The following is an 18,514-nucleotide window of genomic DNA, read 5'->3' on the forward strand; positions in this document are numbered from 1 at the left end:
TTCCAAGTGCAGTCTAACCAAAGTTTTAATAGAGCTGCAACAAGATCTCACGGCTCTTAAACTCAATCCCCCTGTTAATGAAAGCCAAAACACCATGTACTATCTTAACAATCCTGTGCACCTGGGTGGCAATTTTAAGGGATCTATGTACCTGCACACCAAGATCCCGCTGTTCCTCCACACTGCCAAGAATCCTGTCTTTAATCCAGTCCTCAATTTCCAAGTTCGACCTTCCAAAATGCATCACCTCGCATTTATCCTGGTTGAACTCCATCTGCCACCTCTCAGCCCATCTCTGCATCCTGTCAATGTCACGCTGCAGCCTACAACAGCCCTCTATACTGTCAACGACACCTCCAACCTTTGTGTCATCTGCAAACTTGCTATCCCATCCTTCAATCTCCTCATCCAAGTCATTAATAAAAATTAAAAAGAGTAGAGGCCCAAGAACAGAGCCCTGTGGAACACCACTCACCACTGACTTCCAGGCAGAATATTTTCCTTCCACTACCATTCACTGTCTTCTGTTGACCAGCCAATTCTGTATCCAGAAAGCTATATTTCCTTGTATCCGATTCCTCCTGACCTTCTGAACGAGCCTACCATGGGGAACCTTATCAAATGCCTTACTGAAGTCCAAATACACAACATCCACCACTCGACCCTCATCAACTTGTCTAGTAACATCCTCAAAGAACTCAATAAAATTTGTGAGGCATGACCTACCCCTCACAAAGCTGTGCTGACTGCCTTTAATCAAGCCATGCTCTTCCAGATGGTCATAAATCCTATCCCTCAGAATCCATTCTAACATCTTGCAGATGACAGACGTGAGATTGACTGGTCTGTAATTGCCGGGGATTTCCCTATTTCCTTTCTTGAAGAGAGGAATTACATTTGCCTCCCTCCAGTCCTCCGGTACGACTCCGGTGGAGAGCGAGGATGCAAAGATCTTCGCAAGCGGCAAAGCGATCACATTTCTCGCTTCCAAAAGCAGCCGAGGACAAATCTGGTCTGGTCCTGGCAACTTGTCAATCTTAATGTTTGTCAAAATTTTCAGCACATCAGCTTCCTCAATCTCTATCTGTTCCAGTATGCACACCTGCTCCTCAATGGTTTCATTCACTACAAGGTCCTTTTTTTTAGTAAAGACAGAAGCAAAAAACTCATTTAGGGCTTCCCCTACCTCCTCAGACTCTATACACAAGTTCCCTATGCTATCCCTGATCGGCCCTACTCTTTCTTTGATCATTTTCTTATTCCTCACATACATGTCTGTGCAGCACTCTCAAGTAGATTGTCTTCCAAAGAAGCCCCATATAACTCTTAAGATTGTGCTATAATTGGTTTTGGGGAATGAAGAGAAAATATTGTACCCTCTTGCTATTTCTCTTGTGGGCTATCATGGGAAACTATAGGCTTTGCCTGTTTGAGATGTTAGGTGAATGATTTCCTCATGGAGCCTTTGACATGAGGATTAGTAGGAAGCAAACTGTTCCAAGACAATCCAAGAACCCAACATAATGACAAGTACATGGTCAGAAAATCCAAAATACAGAATCCAGGTAATCAATAAAGAACTGCGGATGCTAGAGATCTGAACCAACAAAAGCAGAAATTGAAGGAGAAACTCAGCAGGGTTGGCATGTGTGAAGAGAAAACAGAGTTAACATTTCGACTTAAATTGTCTTTCTTCACAGATGCTGCCAGACCTACTGAGTTTCTCACAATTTCTTTTTGTTTGTTCATACCCTGAAGTGATGAAGAGGGAGACAGATCAAGAAAGAGAAAGGATCTCACAGTGATGGACGAACTACTGAGACACCTTGATCCCAGGGAATAGAGAAATGTTCATCTTCCCAGTCAACTGATTAGTAATCAGTATAAATGGGTTCAGGACATGGTACCTAGACAATAGTACTTTGACATCTTGACACAGCTGATAAGGAAGGTTTACAATGACATGGTAACACTACTCAGTCATAATAAAAGTTATCAAATTTTTGTCAAATCCCAAAAGCCAAAAAAGGACAGAAACTAGGAGAATGTGAGGGAACAATTACAGTGCAAATGGAATAGATCTATTATATTCATTCTGAAACCTGAACAGGAACTGACAGTTATATAATGATATCCAGAAGCTGATATGAGGTGCTTACTTGACGGCACAGTTGGATAAGTTGGTTCGAGATTGGGAACAGCCAACTCACAAACTTGAATCTGGCCAAAGGGTATTGGCCCCTTTAATAGGATATTGAAATAGAAAATAGCTTGTCTAGATCCTGGACAGGTTGGTTATAAATACCTACAGTTAAGATTGGCTGAGGTTCATTTCTTCATGAGAGCAGGCTTTACTTGACTGAGAATGAATTTTGGGCTCATGTCAAGTAGATCCTTGTGTTTGTGGAGAATAAATACCTTAGGTACAGAAAGTTGAAATTCTAAAAGGTCCAGTTCAATTCAAGATAATGAGCAACTCAAAACATTTTTGGAATCATGTTTTTTAAATACCATTATTACCTTACTGTCCCCCCTCATTGAAATGAAACCACCATTGAAATGGAACCTTAAGATAGAAGAACTTTCAGAAACTGGGGCCAAACACCATGTAATAGCCCTGCGCTCATGGTCCCAGACTTTAGGGAAAAATAGCATTGCTTCAGAGATTTAGTGTCTATAGTCACTCAAATAATTTGAGGACATGAATACCCAATGTCTAATCTGAGCAGATATCAGACTTAGGAGATAACACTACATTAAAGCCCACAAAGAATGCCTGTTAACAAAATAGACCATAGAAGTCTTAAATTTCTACATGCAGAGTTGACAATTTTACCTAGTTACCAATCATGAGGTCTGCATCTTGAATGTAATTCATCAAAGATGACCCAAGGTGGTTAATTTCTGCCTGATGAAGAATGTCCACTTGGATAAGAGAGAATCCAAGGTGGAGTTCCTCACTGGAGTCAGTAGACACTCCTTTGATGGTCAATCTACATACTACGAATTCATGAATTGAAGGCATGAGTATGTGATGGAAACATTCAGGTTCCATGGAGCACCTCAGCCTGACAAGGCAAGCCAGGCAGTATCAGGAGGTGGAGAAGTCAATGTTTTGGTTCTAACCCTTCTTTAGGACTCTTCAGGACCCTTCTCTATCTCCTGATGCTGCCTGGCTAGCTGTGTTCTTCCAGTCTCCTGCTTGTCAATCCAATGTATCATGAACACACACCTTCTGAGATCTATTGGAGGTGTAGATCAGTTCCACATTCATTGTCCTGAGCTTTTCAGGCCACATGTATACAATCTATCATAACCTACACCTGATGGAACCAAGTATACACCTCCAACCCCACATCTCTGACACACTCAGAACAACTATCTGGATCAGTGGGATAATGAATGTTTCAATGAACTGTCCTGACATCAGTCATCATCTTAATCATCAGAATTATTACTGATTCTGAGATGCCACACATATCTCCAGTAGGCCCTTGGATTGAACCAGAGGCATTGACGCTAACAGCAACTGTGATTTTGACAAGAGTTCTGACATCTGGTATCTGACATCTGACACCAATACCACATTAGAGAAAAACATAATTTTATTACTTAGAGTTCTATATTGAGATTACAATTTCATTCATTAAAACACATTTGATCTTGCTGATGCTTCTTGATAGATAGTCATGGCAATATTGACACTTCTTCAATTGACATTGTTTGACACTTGTTGACACTTCTGGACACTTTGCAACAGTCCTTGACAGGTCCAAACAAGTCCGACAGTTCCTCAGAGTCTATTTACCTTATATGCACATTATTTCCATAGTTAACACTTTCAAAGAGCATGCTGATGCCAAACCCAAAGGGTATCATGCATTTGCCTCCAGAAAACAATCCCACATTCCCATCCCCAAGGCTGAGACTATATCCAGAGGGGTACTTCAAACTTCCAAAACGGTACCTGGCATCCAAAAAAAAACTGAAAACAGATCTGCTGTTAACTGGTCATTCAAATGGCCATCTGCCTTCAGGAGCCATACATGCATGAACTTCCAAAGTCAAAAAACAGAATAAAAAACAGAAACACCAGCATCAGAAATAGCACTTTGAATTCCTACCAACATCTGGGATTTTTGCAACAACAAAGGTGTTCTCTGTCATAGCCAAAATTAGGTCTCATTCTATTGGATCTTGATTTATCTTGCATTTTGTCATACCCACACATGTATAATCTCAGCATATTATCACATCCTTGTAAAATACGGAACTGATACAGTGGTGTCTTCAAAGGGCCCTGAATATCCCAATAATTTTCAGGATTATAAGCAAATGTAATGAAGATATGGCATCTGAAGTTGATACACAAGGGTTCTTTTTCACCAATCAAGTGTTATTACATATCCCTGAAGTCAGTGGAATTTCATATTAATACATTTATACATTTAGAAACCTATATCTTCGCAGTGAAGTTGATGGGATAGCTGATTCTCAAATGTGATATAATTCCAGAGAATGATGGAAATGCAAATAATTGGGCAGCACAGTGACTCAGTGGCTAGCACCATTGCCTTACAGCACCAGGGACCCAGGTTCGATTCAGCGCTTGGACGACTACCTGTGTAGAGTTTGTACATTATTCTTGTGTCTGTGTGAGTTTGCTCTGGTTTCCTCCCACAGTCCAAAAATGGGCAGGGTAAATAGATTGACCATGCTAAATTGTCCATAGTGTGCAGGCTAGATGGACCATCCATGGGGGATGCAGGATTACAGGAATGGGGCAGGTCTGGTGGGGTTCTCTTCAGAAGGCTGATGTGTATTCGCTGGTTTGAATGGGTTGTTTCCACACTGTTGGGATTCTATGATTCTAACTGCAAAAATTGCAATGGTGACTGGCAATTAGACAAGGTTGGTTTGTCGACAAGCTGAAATTATGTGAAGGAATTTATTGCAGTTTCAATCTAAATTTATGTTCCTTCTTTAAGGTGTGGGCATAACTTTGGTAGTAAAAGGATTCTTCGGAAACATTACCTACTCCTGTGTCCTTGCCTACAGTCTGTACTACCTGTTTGCTTCCTTCCAATCACCCCTGCCATGGTCCGACTGCTTCAGTTGGTGGGGAGCAGATGAAAATTGCAGCAGGACACCCAAAGGTACAATGTTCACTTCTGTTGGGGATATTGTTCATATTTCATTCTGTTGATCTGTCAGTGCAAAAATAGCCAATTGTTTCAGTGATCATCTTCATTATGTTGTCTAGCAGAAATACTGAATAGAAACAAGAGTATAAAGGAAGTAGGCGTATACTTTAGAGGGAAATTAGGAGGGCAAAAATGGGACATGAGATAGCTTTGGCAAATAGAATTAAGGAGAATCCAAAGGGTTTTTACAAATATATTATGGACGAAGGGTAACTAGGGAGAGAATAGATCAGTAAGGTGGCCTTTGTGTGGAGCTGCAGAAAATGGGGGTGATACTAAATGAATATTTTGCATCAGTATTTACTGTGGAAAAGGATATGGAAGATATAGACTGTAAGGAAATAGATGGTGACATCTTGCAAAATGTCCAGATTACAGAGGAGGAAGTGCTCGATGTCTTGAAATGGGTAAAGGTGGATAAATCCCCAGGACCTGATCAGGTGTACCCGAGAACTCTGTGGGAAACTAGAGAAGTGATTGCTGGGCCTCTTGCTGAGATACTTGTATCATCGGTAGTCAGAGGTGAGGTTGACAGACTGGAGGTTGACAAACGTGGTGCCTCTGTTTAAGAAGGGCGGTAAAGACAAGCCAGGGAACTATAGACCGGTGAGTCTGACCTCGGTGGTGGGCAAGTTATTGGAGGGAATCCTGAGGGACAGGATGTACATGTACTTGGAAAGGCGAGGACTGATTAGGGAGAGTCAACATGGCTTTGTGCATGGGAAATCATGTCTCACAAACTTGATTGAGTTGTTTAAAGAATTAACAAAGAGGATTGATGAGGGCAGAACAGTAAATGTGATCTATATGGATTTTAGTAAGGCGTTCGACAAGGTTCCCCATTGGATACATGATTAGCAAGGTTAGATCTCATGGAATACAGGGAGAACTAGCCATTTGGATACAGAACTAGCTCAAAGGTAAAAGACAGAGGGTGGTGGTGAAGGGTTATTTTCAGACTGGAGGCCTGTGACCAGTGGAGTGCCACAAGGATCAATGCTGGGTCCTGGACTTTTTGTCATTTACATAAATGATTTGGATGCGAACATAAGAGGTACAGTTAGTAAGTTTGCAGATGACACCAAAATTGGAGGTATAATGGTGAAGAGGGTTACCTCAGATTACAACAGGATCTGGACCAGATGGGCCAATGGGCTGAGAAGTGGCAGATGGAGTTTAATTCAGATAAATGCAAGGTGCTGCATTTTGGGAAAGCAAGTCTTAGCAGGACTTATACATTCAATGATAAGGTCCTAGGGAGTGTTGCTGAACAAAGAGACCTCGGAGTGCAGGTTCGTAGCTCCTTGAAAGTGGAGTTACGGGTCGCTAGGATAGTGAAGAAGGCGTTTGGTATGCTTTCCTTTATTGGTCAGAGTATTGAGTATAGGAGTTGGGAGGTCATGTTGCGGCTGTACAGGACATTGGTTAGGCCACTGTTGGAATATTGTGTGCAATTCTGGTCTCCTTCCTATCGGAAAGATTTTGTGAAACTTGAAAGGATTTGGAAAAGATTTACAAGGATGTTGCCGGGGTTGGAGGATTTGTGCTATGGAGAGAGGCTGAACAGGCTGGGGCTGTTTTCCCTGGAGTGTCGGAGGCTGAGGAGGGACCTTATAGAGGTTTACAAAATTATGAGGGGCATGGATAGGGTAAATAGGCAAAGTCTTTTCCCTGGGGTCGGGGAGTCCAGAACTAGAGGGCATAGGTTTAGGGTGAGAGGGGAAAGATATAAAAGAGATCTAAGGGGTAACTTTTTCATGCAAAGGGTGGTATGTTTATGGAATGAGCTGCCAGAGGAAGTGGTGGTAGGCTGGTACAAATGTGACATTTAAAAGGCATTTGGATGGGTATATGAATAGGAAGGGTTTGGAGGGATATGGGCCGGGTGCTGGCAGGTGGGACTAGATTGGGTTGGGATAGCTGGTCAGCATGGACGGGTTGGACCAAAGGTTCTGTTTCCATGCTGTAGATCTCTATGACTCTATGACTTTATGCAGCAAGAATATTATTACTGAGTCACTGGACTTTTATAATAAACATTGGTTTTAAAACTTTAAAAGCTGTGAAGAAAATAATGACCTCTGATGTTTCTCATGTGAGGAATTCAATAAACTTTGGGTTTTAAATACATCCTGGATTGGAGGACAAAATGGGCCATGGAAAATTGACATTCTGTTTATACCACTTCTGAATTGTCTTTTCATCAAATTGAAATGCAAGCAATTGCCATACTGAAGCCAGTCTTTAGGCAGGGAAGTGCACTGCACTGTGCTGACTGTGCCCAGCTGTGTTGGGACACACAGCAGCTCAACATATTGCTGGCTGCTCATCCACATAATTGCAGTGTGCAGCAGTTTGCAAAATGCACTGCAGGTTTGTCTCAATAGAGGATCAGGTGTGTGTGTGTGGTTAGCATAGTGGATGGCTAACTTATCTCTCTCAAAGTAATTATACAGGATTATATAGAAAATATGGCACAGATCAGGTCATTTGGCTCAACAAGTCCATGGTAATACTGCTCTCCCAAGCAAGCCTCCCTCCACCTTTTCTCATCTAATCTGCCATTGTAAATATATTGTTTTTTCTTCTCATCTGATTGTATTATATGAATAGAATAGATTAGAATGGAATCCCTACAATGTGGAAATGCATCTCTTAAATACATCTGTAATTCTTGCCTCAATTTCCTGTGGTAGCAATTTCCTCATTCTTATCACTCTGAGTGCAGACATTTCTTCTGAAATTTTCCTTGAATTTTGTGGTGATCACCTATACTAAGGGCTCCAATACACTCTTCATCCCAAAATAAAATTACCTCTGTGCCCACTCGATTAAAATCTATTCGGTATTTTTGTTCCTTATCATTTTTGGGCTTTTACCTTCTAAGTAATAAGTTGCCTCCCTGTTCTTGCCAGCAACATGTATCAGAATACATTTATTCATGCTTAACTTCATTCACCAATTATCTGTTCAGTCTGCAAGTTTATTGATATCCTACTGAAAATTGTAACTCACCTCAATTTGTTGTCAGGTACAAATTTATAAATTTGCCCAAATAACTTATGTAAATTGTGAACAGCACTACAGCAGATCATTATAAAGTATTAATTTCTACATTCTACCAGATTGAATAACATCCCTCTGTCCCCACTGCTTTCAGTTTTAAAGCCAGCCAGCCAATCCATGCCACTATTTGCCCCCATTTCCACATTCCTTGACCTAGTTAATTAGTTTATTATGGGGCACATTTTAAAAGTTGTGTTACCTTTTTATTTCCAGATGCTCTTCTATCTCTCATTTATTGGAGATGCTATAACTTTCCTCCTAATTGTATCAAGCTGACAGGTTGATAATTTTCTGGACATGTTCGCTCTCCCTCCTCAAATATAGAGATAAAATTAGTTTTCTGCCATTTCTCAGCCATTATACCTGTTTTGTTCTAACCAGTTATTAATATGTGTGTGGTAATGCCTCTGCTATCACTTCCTCAGATTCTTTAAAAATACATGGACATTACCGTGGAACAGGAGTTCCATTCATTTTACATTTGTTTAGTTTATGCAATATATCCCAAATTTTTATTTAACTCATCTCATTGCTTATCTTATGATTCCGAGTCAGACCACCCTGTTCTTTCCAAGGGAAAAATCCAAACAAAATAATTGTTGAATATTTTTGCTTTCCCTTTATTGTTCTCTGTGGTATTAACCTGCCTGTCGCCTGGTGGTTCCATTCTAATCACAAGCTTCCCATTTAATCAATGCAGAAGTGTAAAACATTATGTTCCTTGACAATTGAATTTTAAAATTCCTTTTGTTTTCCAATAGATTGTCATTTTTCTCCAAATCTCTTTGTATACTGTTATTCTGCATTCCTCTGCTGTTGAAGTAATTTTTGTCTGTTTAAAAAATTCAAATATTATTTTATGTCTTGATTTATTCATGAAGTCTGGCTAGTGTTTATTTCATTCATTCCTGTTCCTGGAATACAATTTCCTGCATTCTGCCAAGATGGAGGACGGGAAAAATTTCTGGCTGTAACAGGCTGCTCCTTTTTTGAGGTATTTTATGTGTTGGAAGTATTTCTTTGAATTCCAGGAGCAGCCATTAATGTTTTATATGCTGTTGCAATTGTTTTGAAACTTGGGAGGCAAAAAAGGCAAAAACACCAGCAGTTATAAAAGGATGAAATACAAACAAAGGCAGCAAGCACATGGTCTGTAAGGGAGAGAGAGAAAAAAGCCCACACTACTAACTTACATTGCAGTGAATCTTCGCAGTTACAGCCTTTGCTGTTTGAATTCACATATCACTGTACATCGGAGTGTGTCTAGGAAAACTCAACAAACAGCAAAATTCACAACTGATCTTGGAGCAACCTGTTTGGGACTGCGCAGTTACAGCCCTTGCTGTTTGAATTCACATATCATTCTACATCGGAGTGTGTCTAGGAAAACTTAACAAACAGCAAAATTCACAACTGATCTTGGAGCAACCTGTTTGGGAGGGATCACAGCACAGAAACAGATAAGTGAATGGTTTTAAGTATAGCCTTTCTGTAAATCTACAATTGTGAGCAGGATGAGTTCTTTCTTGATTATATGTTTTTATTGTGATCTGTTTCTTGATTAAATTTTAAAATATAAGCCATAAGTATCAAGTTACTCGAGAGCAGTATTTTGTAGAGCAATAAGATGGTGCTATTTTCTGGGTCTGTAGATTGGAGGGAGCAAAATGCCCTTAGGAAGTGTGATATGCTTTTCTTGTTGGATGTGGAAGTTTCTGGAAAGTTTAAGGATTACTAATGATTATATCTGCAGTAATAGTTGTTGGTTGTGAATCCTGTCAGATCGAATGGATCATTGGAGCGATTGTTAGAGGCAATAAAGAATTTACAAGAGCTAGGGGGTGTGATGGATGGCAGTTATAGGAAGGGAGAAAAAGCTGCAGATATAGTCAAGTAGATGAGTTAACTCCAATAAAGGTAGGAGAGGTAGATGGGTAGCACAGGAGTCTTCTGTGGCTATCCTCATTTCAAACAAGTATGCTGTTTTGGAAAATGTAGGGGGTGATGGACTTTCAGGGGAATGTGGCACGAACAGCCAAAATTCTGGTATTAGGACTGGCTCTCAATGTAATGAGTGGTACATTGGGTTCCAAGAGATCAGTTGTGTGAGGGGACTCTCTAGTCAGGGGCACAGACAGACGTTTCTGTGGCCAGCAGCAAAAAATCAGAATGGTGTGCTGTGTCACTGGTGCCAGGATCAAGGATGTCTCAGAGAGGATGCAGAATGTTCTCCAAGGGGAGAGGGCCCAGCAGGAGGTCGTTGTACATATTGGTACTAACGACATAAGATGGGAAAGGGATAAGATTCTGAAGGGAGAATTTAGAAAGTTAGGCAGGAATTTAAAAAGGAAGTCCTCGAGGGTAGTAATGTCTGGATTGTTCCTGGTGCTACAAGCTAGTGAGGGTAGGAATAGGGGGATAGAGCAGATGAATGCATGGCTGAAGAGCTAGTGTATGGGAGAAGGATTCCTATTTTTGGATTATTGGAATCTCTTCTGGAGTAGACGTGACTTTGATAAGCAGGATGGATTGCACCTGAATTGCATGGAGATTTGGTAGAACTGCTCTGGAGGATTTAAACTGCTGAGGTGGTGGGGGTGGGACCCAGGAAGATAGTGAGGAAAGAGATCAATCTGAGACTGGTACAATTGAGAAAAGAAGCAAGTTAAACAGCCAGGGCAGGCAGGAACAAAACAGAGAACAAGGTAGGACTGATCAATTAAACTGCTTTTATTTCAATGCAAGAGACCTAACAGGGAAAGCAGATGAACTCAGGGCATGGTTAGGAACATGGGACTGGGATATCATAACAATTACAGAAACATGGCTAAGGGATGTACAGGACTGGCAGCTTAATGTTCCAGAATATATGCTATAGGAAGGACAGAAAGGGAGGCAAAGGGTGGGGAGGAAGGGAGAGTGGTGTTTTTGATAAGGGATAACATTACAGCTGTATTGAAGGAGGATATCCAGGGGTTATTTGGGTGGAACTGAGAAATAAGAAAGGGATGATCACCTTATTGGGATTGTGTTATAGACCCCCTAATAGTCAGCGGAAAATTGAGAAACAAGTTTGTAAGGAGATTTCAGTTATCTGTAAGAATAATAGAGTGGTTATGGTATAAGATTTTAACTTTCCAGACACAGAGCGTGACTGCCATAGTGTTAAGGGTTTAGATGAAAAGGAATTTGTTAAGAGTGTGTGGGTCAGTATGTGGATGTACCTACTAGAGAAGGTGCAAAACTTGACCTACTCTTGGGAAATAAGGCAGGGCAGGTAACTGAGGTGACAGTGGGGGAGCACTTTGGGGCCAGCAACCACAATTCTATTAGTTTTAAAATAGTGATGGAAAAGGATAGACTAGATCTAACAGTTGAAATTCTAAATTGTAGGAAGGCTAATATTGGCAGTATTAGGCAAAAACTTTCAAAAGCTAATTGGGGGCAGGTGTTCACAGGTAGAGGGATGGCTGGAAAATGAGAGGTCTTCAGAAGTGAGATGAAGAGAGTCTATAGACAGTATAGTTGTGTTAGGGTAAAAGAAAAGGCTGGTAAGTGTAGGGAATGCTGGATGACGAAAGAAATTGAGGCTTTGATTAAGAAAAAGAAGGAAGCATATGTCAGATATAGACAGGATAGATCGAGTGAATCTTAGAAGAGTATGAAGGCAGTAGGCGTATATTTAAAAGGGAAATCAGGAGGGTAAAAAGGGGACATGAAGTAGCTGTGTTAAATAGGGTTGAGGAGAATCCAAAGGGTTTTTAGAAATACATGAAGGACAAAAGGGTAACGAGGGAGAGAATAGGGCCCCTCAAAGGTCAGCAAGGCAGCCTTTGTGTGGAGATGCAGAAGATGGGGAAGATACTAAACAAGTATTTTGCATCAGTATTTACTGTGGAAAAGGACATGGAAGATATCGAATGTGGGGAAATAGACGGTGACATTTTGAGGAGGAAGTGCTGGATGTCTTGAAACACATAAAGCTGGCTAAATCTACAGGACTTGACCAGGTGTACCCGAGAGCTCCGTGGGAAGCTAGGGAAGTGATTGCTGGGCCCCTTGCTGAGATATTTTTATCATCAATAGCCACGGGTGAAGTGCCAGCAGACTGGAGTTGACTAACATGGTACCACTATTCAAGAAAGATAGTAAGGACAAGATAGGGAACTATAGACGTTGGTAGTGGGCAAGTTGTTGGAGGGAATCATGAGAGACAGGATGTATATGTATTTGGAAAGGCAAGGACTGATTAGTTATAATCAACATGACTTTGTGCAGAGGAAGTCATAACTTACGAACTTGACTGAGAATTTGGAGGAAGTAACAAAGAGGATTGAACAGGGCAGAGCAGTGGACGTGATCTATATGGACTACAGTAATGCTTTTGACAAGGTTTCCCATGGGAGACTGGTTAGCAAGATTAGATGTCATGGAATACAGAGAGAACTAGTCATTTGGATACAGAACTGGCTCAAAGGTCGAAGACAGAGAATGGTGATGGAGGGTTGTTTTTCAGACTGGAGGCCTGTGACTAGTGGAGTGCCACACGGATTGGTGCTGGGTCCACTACTTTTCGTCATTTATATAAATGATTTGGATATGAACATAGGAGATATAGTTAGTAAGTTTGCAGCGACACCAAAATTGAAGATGCAGTGGACAGCGAAGAAGATTACCTCAGATTACAGCGGGATCTTGATCAGTTGGACCAATGGGCTGAGGAGTGGCAGAGGGAGTTTAATTGAGATAACTGTGAGGTGCTGCATTTTTGGAAAACAAATCTTAGCAGGATTTTTACTTAATGGTAAGGTTTCGGGAGTGTTGCTAAACAAAGAGACCTTGGAGTGCATGTTCATAGCTCCTTGAAAGTGGATAGGATGGTGAAGAAGGCATTTGGTATGCGTTCCTTTATTGATCAGAGCATTCAGTATAGGAGTTGGGAGGTCATGTTTCGGCTGTACAGGATGTTGGTTAGACCGCTTTTGAAATATTGCTTGCAATTCAAGCCACTCAGTATCCTGACTGGGAAATATATTATCATTGTTGTTGGGTCAAAATCCTCGAATTCCCTCCTTAACAGCATTGTGGGTCAAACCACAGCAGATGGTTTGGCCATGCTAAATTAGCCATAATGTTCTGAGATGGATAGGCTTGCTTTATTAGTCAGGGGTAAGTGTGGGATGGTGCGGTGGAGGAGTGGGTCTGGTTGGGATGCTCTTTGGAGGGTTGGTGTGGACTTGCTGGGCTGAAGGGCCTGTTTCCACACTGTAGGATTCTAATTCTAATGCTGGTCTCATTCTTATCAGAAAGATGTTGTGAAACTTGAAAGTGTTCAAAAAAGATTTACAAGGATGTTGCCAGGGTTGAAGGATTTGAGCTATAGGAGAGACTGAATAGGCTGAAGCTGAGGGGTGACCTCATGGAGGTTTATAAAATCATGAGGGGCATGGATAGGGTAAACAGAAAATGCCTAGAACTGGAGGGCATAGGTTTAAGGTGAGAGGGGAAAGATATAAAAGATACTAAGGGGCAGCTTTTTACGCAGATTGTCGTGTATGTATGGAATGAGCTACCAGAGGAAATAGTGGAGGCTAGTAAAGTTACAACATTTAACAAGCATCTGGGTCGGTATATGAATAGGAAAGATTTAGAGGGATATGGGCCAAGTGCTGGTAAATGGGACTCGATGAGGTTGGGATGTCTGGTCGGCATGGACGAGTTGGACTGAAGGGTCTGTTTCCATGTTGTACATCTCTATGAATACAACAAAGAAAATTTACAGCCCAGGAACGGGCCCTTCTGCCCTCCAAGCCTGAGCTGATCCAAATGTACAGTCTAAACCTGTCGGTCAATTGCTAAGCATCTATATCCCTCTGCTCCCAGCTATTCATGTGTCAGACACATCTTAAATGAATCTACCATGCCTGCCTCTATCACCTCTGCTGGCAACGTGCTCCAGACGACCACAACCTCTGTGTGAAGTACTTGCCGCGCGTATCCCCCTTAAACTTTTCACCTCTCACCTTGAAAGCATGACCTCTCGTTACTGAATCCTTCACCATGGGAAAAAGCTTGTCTCTATCCACCCTGTCTATACCCTTCATGATTTTGTAAACCTCGATCAGGTCCCCCCTCAATTTCTTTTTTTCTAATGAAAATAAACCTAACCTACTCCACCTCTCTTCATAGCTAGCACCTTCCATACCAGGCAACATCCTCGTAAACCTTCTCTGCACCCTCTCCAAAGCGTCCACATCCTTTTGGTAATGTGGCGACCAGAACTGTACACAGTATTCTAAATGCCACTGAACCAATGTCTTGTACAATTTTAACATGACTTGCCAGCTCTTATACTCAATACCCCGTTCAATGAAGGCAAGCATACTATATGCCTTCTTGACCACTCTATCCACCTATGCAGCAACCTTCAGGGTACAATGGACCTGCACTCCCAGATCTCTCTGCCCATTAACTTTTCCCAAGGCTCTTCCATTCATTGTATAATTCACTCCAGAATTAGTCTTGCCTGAATGCATCTCATTGGTCTGGATTGAAAACCATCTGCCACTTTTCCGCTCAACTCTCCAATCTATCTATATCCTCCTGTATTCTCTGACATTCCCTTATGCTTTCTGCTACTCCACCAATCTTTGTGTCATCTGCAAACTTGCTTATCATACCAACAGTGCCCTTTTTTGGATCATGTATGTATATTACAAACAACAGTGGCCCCAATACTGATCCCTGTGGAACACCACTGGTCACCTTTCTCCATTTCAAGAAACTCCCTTCAACTACTACTCTCAGTCTCCTGTTGCTCAACCAGTTCTTTATCCACCTAGCTAGAACACCCTGCACACACTTTCTCCATTAGTCTACCATGGAGAACCTTATCAAACTCCTTACTAAAGTCCATGTATATGACATCAACAGCCCTTCCTTCATCTAACAACTTGGTCACTTCCTCAAAGAACTCTATCAAGTTGGTAAGGTACGATCTTCCCTGCACAAAACCATGTTGCCCATCACCGATAAGCTTATTCCTTTCCAAATATAAATAGATCCTATCTCTCAGTACCCTCTCCAGCAACATCCCCACCACCGACGTCAGGCTCACTGGTCTGTAGTTACCCGGAATATCCCTACGACCCTTCTTCTACATAGGGACAACATGAGCAACCTTCCAGTCCTCCGGCACCTCACCTGTATTTAAGGATGCCACAACGATATCTGTCAGGGCTCCAGCTATTTCCTCTCTCGCCTCCCTCTGCAACCTGGGATAGATCCCATCTGGTCCCAGGGATTTGTCCACCTTATTAACCTCGAGCATACCCAACACATCTTCCTTACTCACGCCAACGTGATCCAGACTAATCAAACTTCTATCTCTAATCTCAAGATTCGTCACCTTCCTCTCCTCAGTGAACACTGATGCAAAGTAATCATTCAGAATCTCACCTCTTCTCTCAAGTTCGACACACAGCCTTCCTTCATTATCCTTCAGTGGACCAATCCTTTCTTTAGTTACCCAGTTGCTTCTTATATAAGAATAAAATGCTTTGGAATTCTTCTTAATTCTGCTTGCTAAAGCTATTTCATGATCCCTTTTAGCCCACTTGATTCCTCGTTTAAGACTTATCCTACTCTTCCGATATTCCTCCAGGGCTCGTACTGTTCCTAGCTGCCTAGACCCTATGTACGCTTCCCTTTTCCTCTTGGCTAGTTGTACAATTTTTCCTGTTATCCACGGCTCACGAATGTTACCCTTCCTATCCTTTGCTTTCAACAGGACATGTCTACCCTGCACTATCTTTGAAAGCCTCCCACATATCAAATAGTGGACTTCCCTTCAAATAGCTGTGTCCAATCCACATTTCCGAGCTCCTGCCTAATTTTGATATAATTGGCCTTTGCCCAGTTTAGTGCTCCTCCCTTAGGACCACTCTCATCCTTATCTACGAGTATTATAAAACTTACAGAATTGTGGTCACTCTTCCCAAAGAAATCCCCCACCGCAACTTCTACCACCTGTCCCAGCTCGTTCCCCAGTACCAGGACCAATATGGCCTCTTCCATTGATAGACTAGAAAGCTCTCCTGGACACTTCGTACTAATTTTACCCCATCCAAACCTCTGACTCTAAGTGTATCCCAGTCAATGTTGGGAAAATTAAAATCTCCCACCACCACTAACCTATTGCCTCTACACCTTTCATAATCTGTTTACTTATTTGTTCTTCTACCTCACGTTCACTGTTGGAGGGCCTGTAATACAGCCCCAACAATGTAACTGCACCTTCTTATTTCTCAGCTTCACCCATGATGCCTCACTACCAATGACCTCCATAACGTCCTCCTTTAGCACAGCCGTGATATCATCCCTGCCCAGCAATGCAACTCCACCCCCCCCTTTTACTTCCCTCCCTGTCCTGTCTGAAGCGTCTATATCCTGGAACATTTAGTTGCCAATCATCATGCCCTTCCTTCAACCAAGTATCTGTGATTCCAATCACGTCATACTTCTAGGCACCAATCTAAGCCCTAAGTTCATCTGCCGTACACACTACACTCCTTGCATTAAAGTAGATGCATTTCAGGCCACCAGTTCTTTTGCGCTCACCTGCTCTCTGCGTATTTTCCCTTTACTAATGCTATCTTCATGATTCTTAGAATCTCCAATCTCCACCTCGCTGTCTACTTGTTTTCTCTTCTGGTTCCCCAACAGCAGTAACAAAAATTCCCCAAGGACATTGGTTTTGGTCTGGTTCAGATATAGACCGTCCATTTTGAAATAGTCCCACCTTCCCCAGACTGGTCCCAATATCCAACAAATTTGAACCCCTCCCTCCTACACCATCTCTCAAACCACGTGTTCACCCTGCCTATTTTGTCATTTCTACACTGGCTAGCACGTGGCACTGGTAGTAATCCCGAGATCACTACCTTTGAGGTCCTCCCCTTTAACCTCTCTCCAAACTCCCTGAATTCTTCTTTCAGGACCTCATCCCGTTTTCTACTTATATCATTGGTGCCTATATGCAGCAAGACAACTGGCTGTTCACCCTCCCCTTTTTAGAATGCTCTGCAGCCAACCGGTGACATCCCTGACCCGAGCACCTGGGAGACAACATACCATCTGGGAGTCCCTTTTTCGGCCACAGAACCGCCTATCTACTCCCCTCACAATAGAATCCCCTATGATTATGGCCCTATGAATCTCTTTCCCGCCCTTCTGAACACCAGTGCCTGCCACAGTAAACCATTATCTTAACAATTGCTGCCCTCTCCCGGTGAGCCATCTCCCCCAATAGTATCCAAGCATCTTTTGGAGGGAGATGACCGCAGGGGACACTTGCACTGCCTTCCTACTCTTTTTCTGTCTTTTGGTCACCCATTCACTGTCTCCCTCAGCAATTCTAACCTGCGGTGTGACCAGTTCACTAAACGTGCTATCCACGACCACCTCAGCATTGCGGATGCTCCACAGTGAGTCCATCCGCAGCTCCAGTTCAGTCATGCAGTCAAGCAACAGTTGCAGCTGGACACATGTCTTGCAAGTGTAAGAGTCAGGAATGTCAGACACGTTCCTAAGCTTCCACATCAAGCAAGAGTCACGTGCCAGGGCTCTGAGGTCCTCTGCCATTGTAAGCTTAGCTTTATATGCTGCCTGACCTGCTGTGCTTTAGCCAGCAACACATTTTCAACTGTTAGCTTTATATGAACTAACTAAACCCAAACAATGCACTTGAATCTATGAGTCTGTGTTGAATTTGGTTAGATATGTTTCCATTGTTATTTTACAGTGTTGCTTTTCAATATTATAATTTTTTATTCTCACCTTCAACATCAGTTTTCTCCAAATTTTGTTTTCATCATATGTACCACCTTTTTGCCGTGGTCCTAGCCAGGGATGCTCTCTCATTAGAAAGAGATGACTGGTTATGATTTAACCTGAGGGTCACCATGTCTCAGGTGAGGGGAGAGGGTGAGAAAGAGAATCCTTTATGGTAACCACAACTGGTGCGCGAATGGGACCCATGCTATTGTGTCTTTCTAATCACAAACCAATGGAACTAATAATTAAAACCAATTTCATTACGGTCACTATTACCTAGATGTTACTCTCTTTTTACTCCTCTGAGCTGGTTTGCTTCATGCCCTGTTATCAGATCTCATAGCAACCGTACTCCTCCCCCAAGGCTCCCTTGTTGATTTTTTTACATGTTGGATTATATAAAGGGGTCC

General features: G+C 42.1%; 1 protein-coding gene across 1 annotated transcript in view; it reads left to right on the plus strand.

Moving 5' to 3' along the window:
- Positions 1-18,514, plus strand: part of LOC132820054 (sodium- and chloride-dependent neutral and basic amino acid transporter B(0+)-like) — a 129,297-nt gene that overhangs the window by 60,541 nt on the left and 50,242 nt on the right. The window contains exon 5 of the mRNA XM_060831973.1: positions 4,989-5,156. Coding sequence (XP_060687956.1) covers positions 4,989-5,156 — 168 coding nt within the window. The remainder of the gene's footprint in view (positions 1-4,988; positions 5,157-18,514) is intronic.

The sequence above is a fragment of the Hemiscyllium ocellatum genome, chromosome 11 (assembly GCF_020745735.1).
Source record: "Hemiscyllium ocellatum isolate sHemOce1 chromosome 11, sHemOce1.pat.X.cur, whole genome shotgun sequence".
NCBI classification, from domain to species: domain Eukaryota; kingdom Metazoa; phylum Chordata; class Chondrichthyes; order Orectolobiformes; family Hemiscylliidae; genus Hemiscyllium; species Hemiscyllium ocellatum.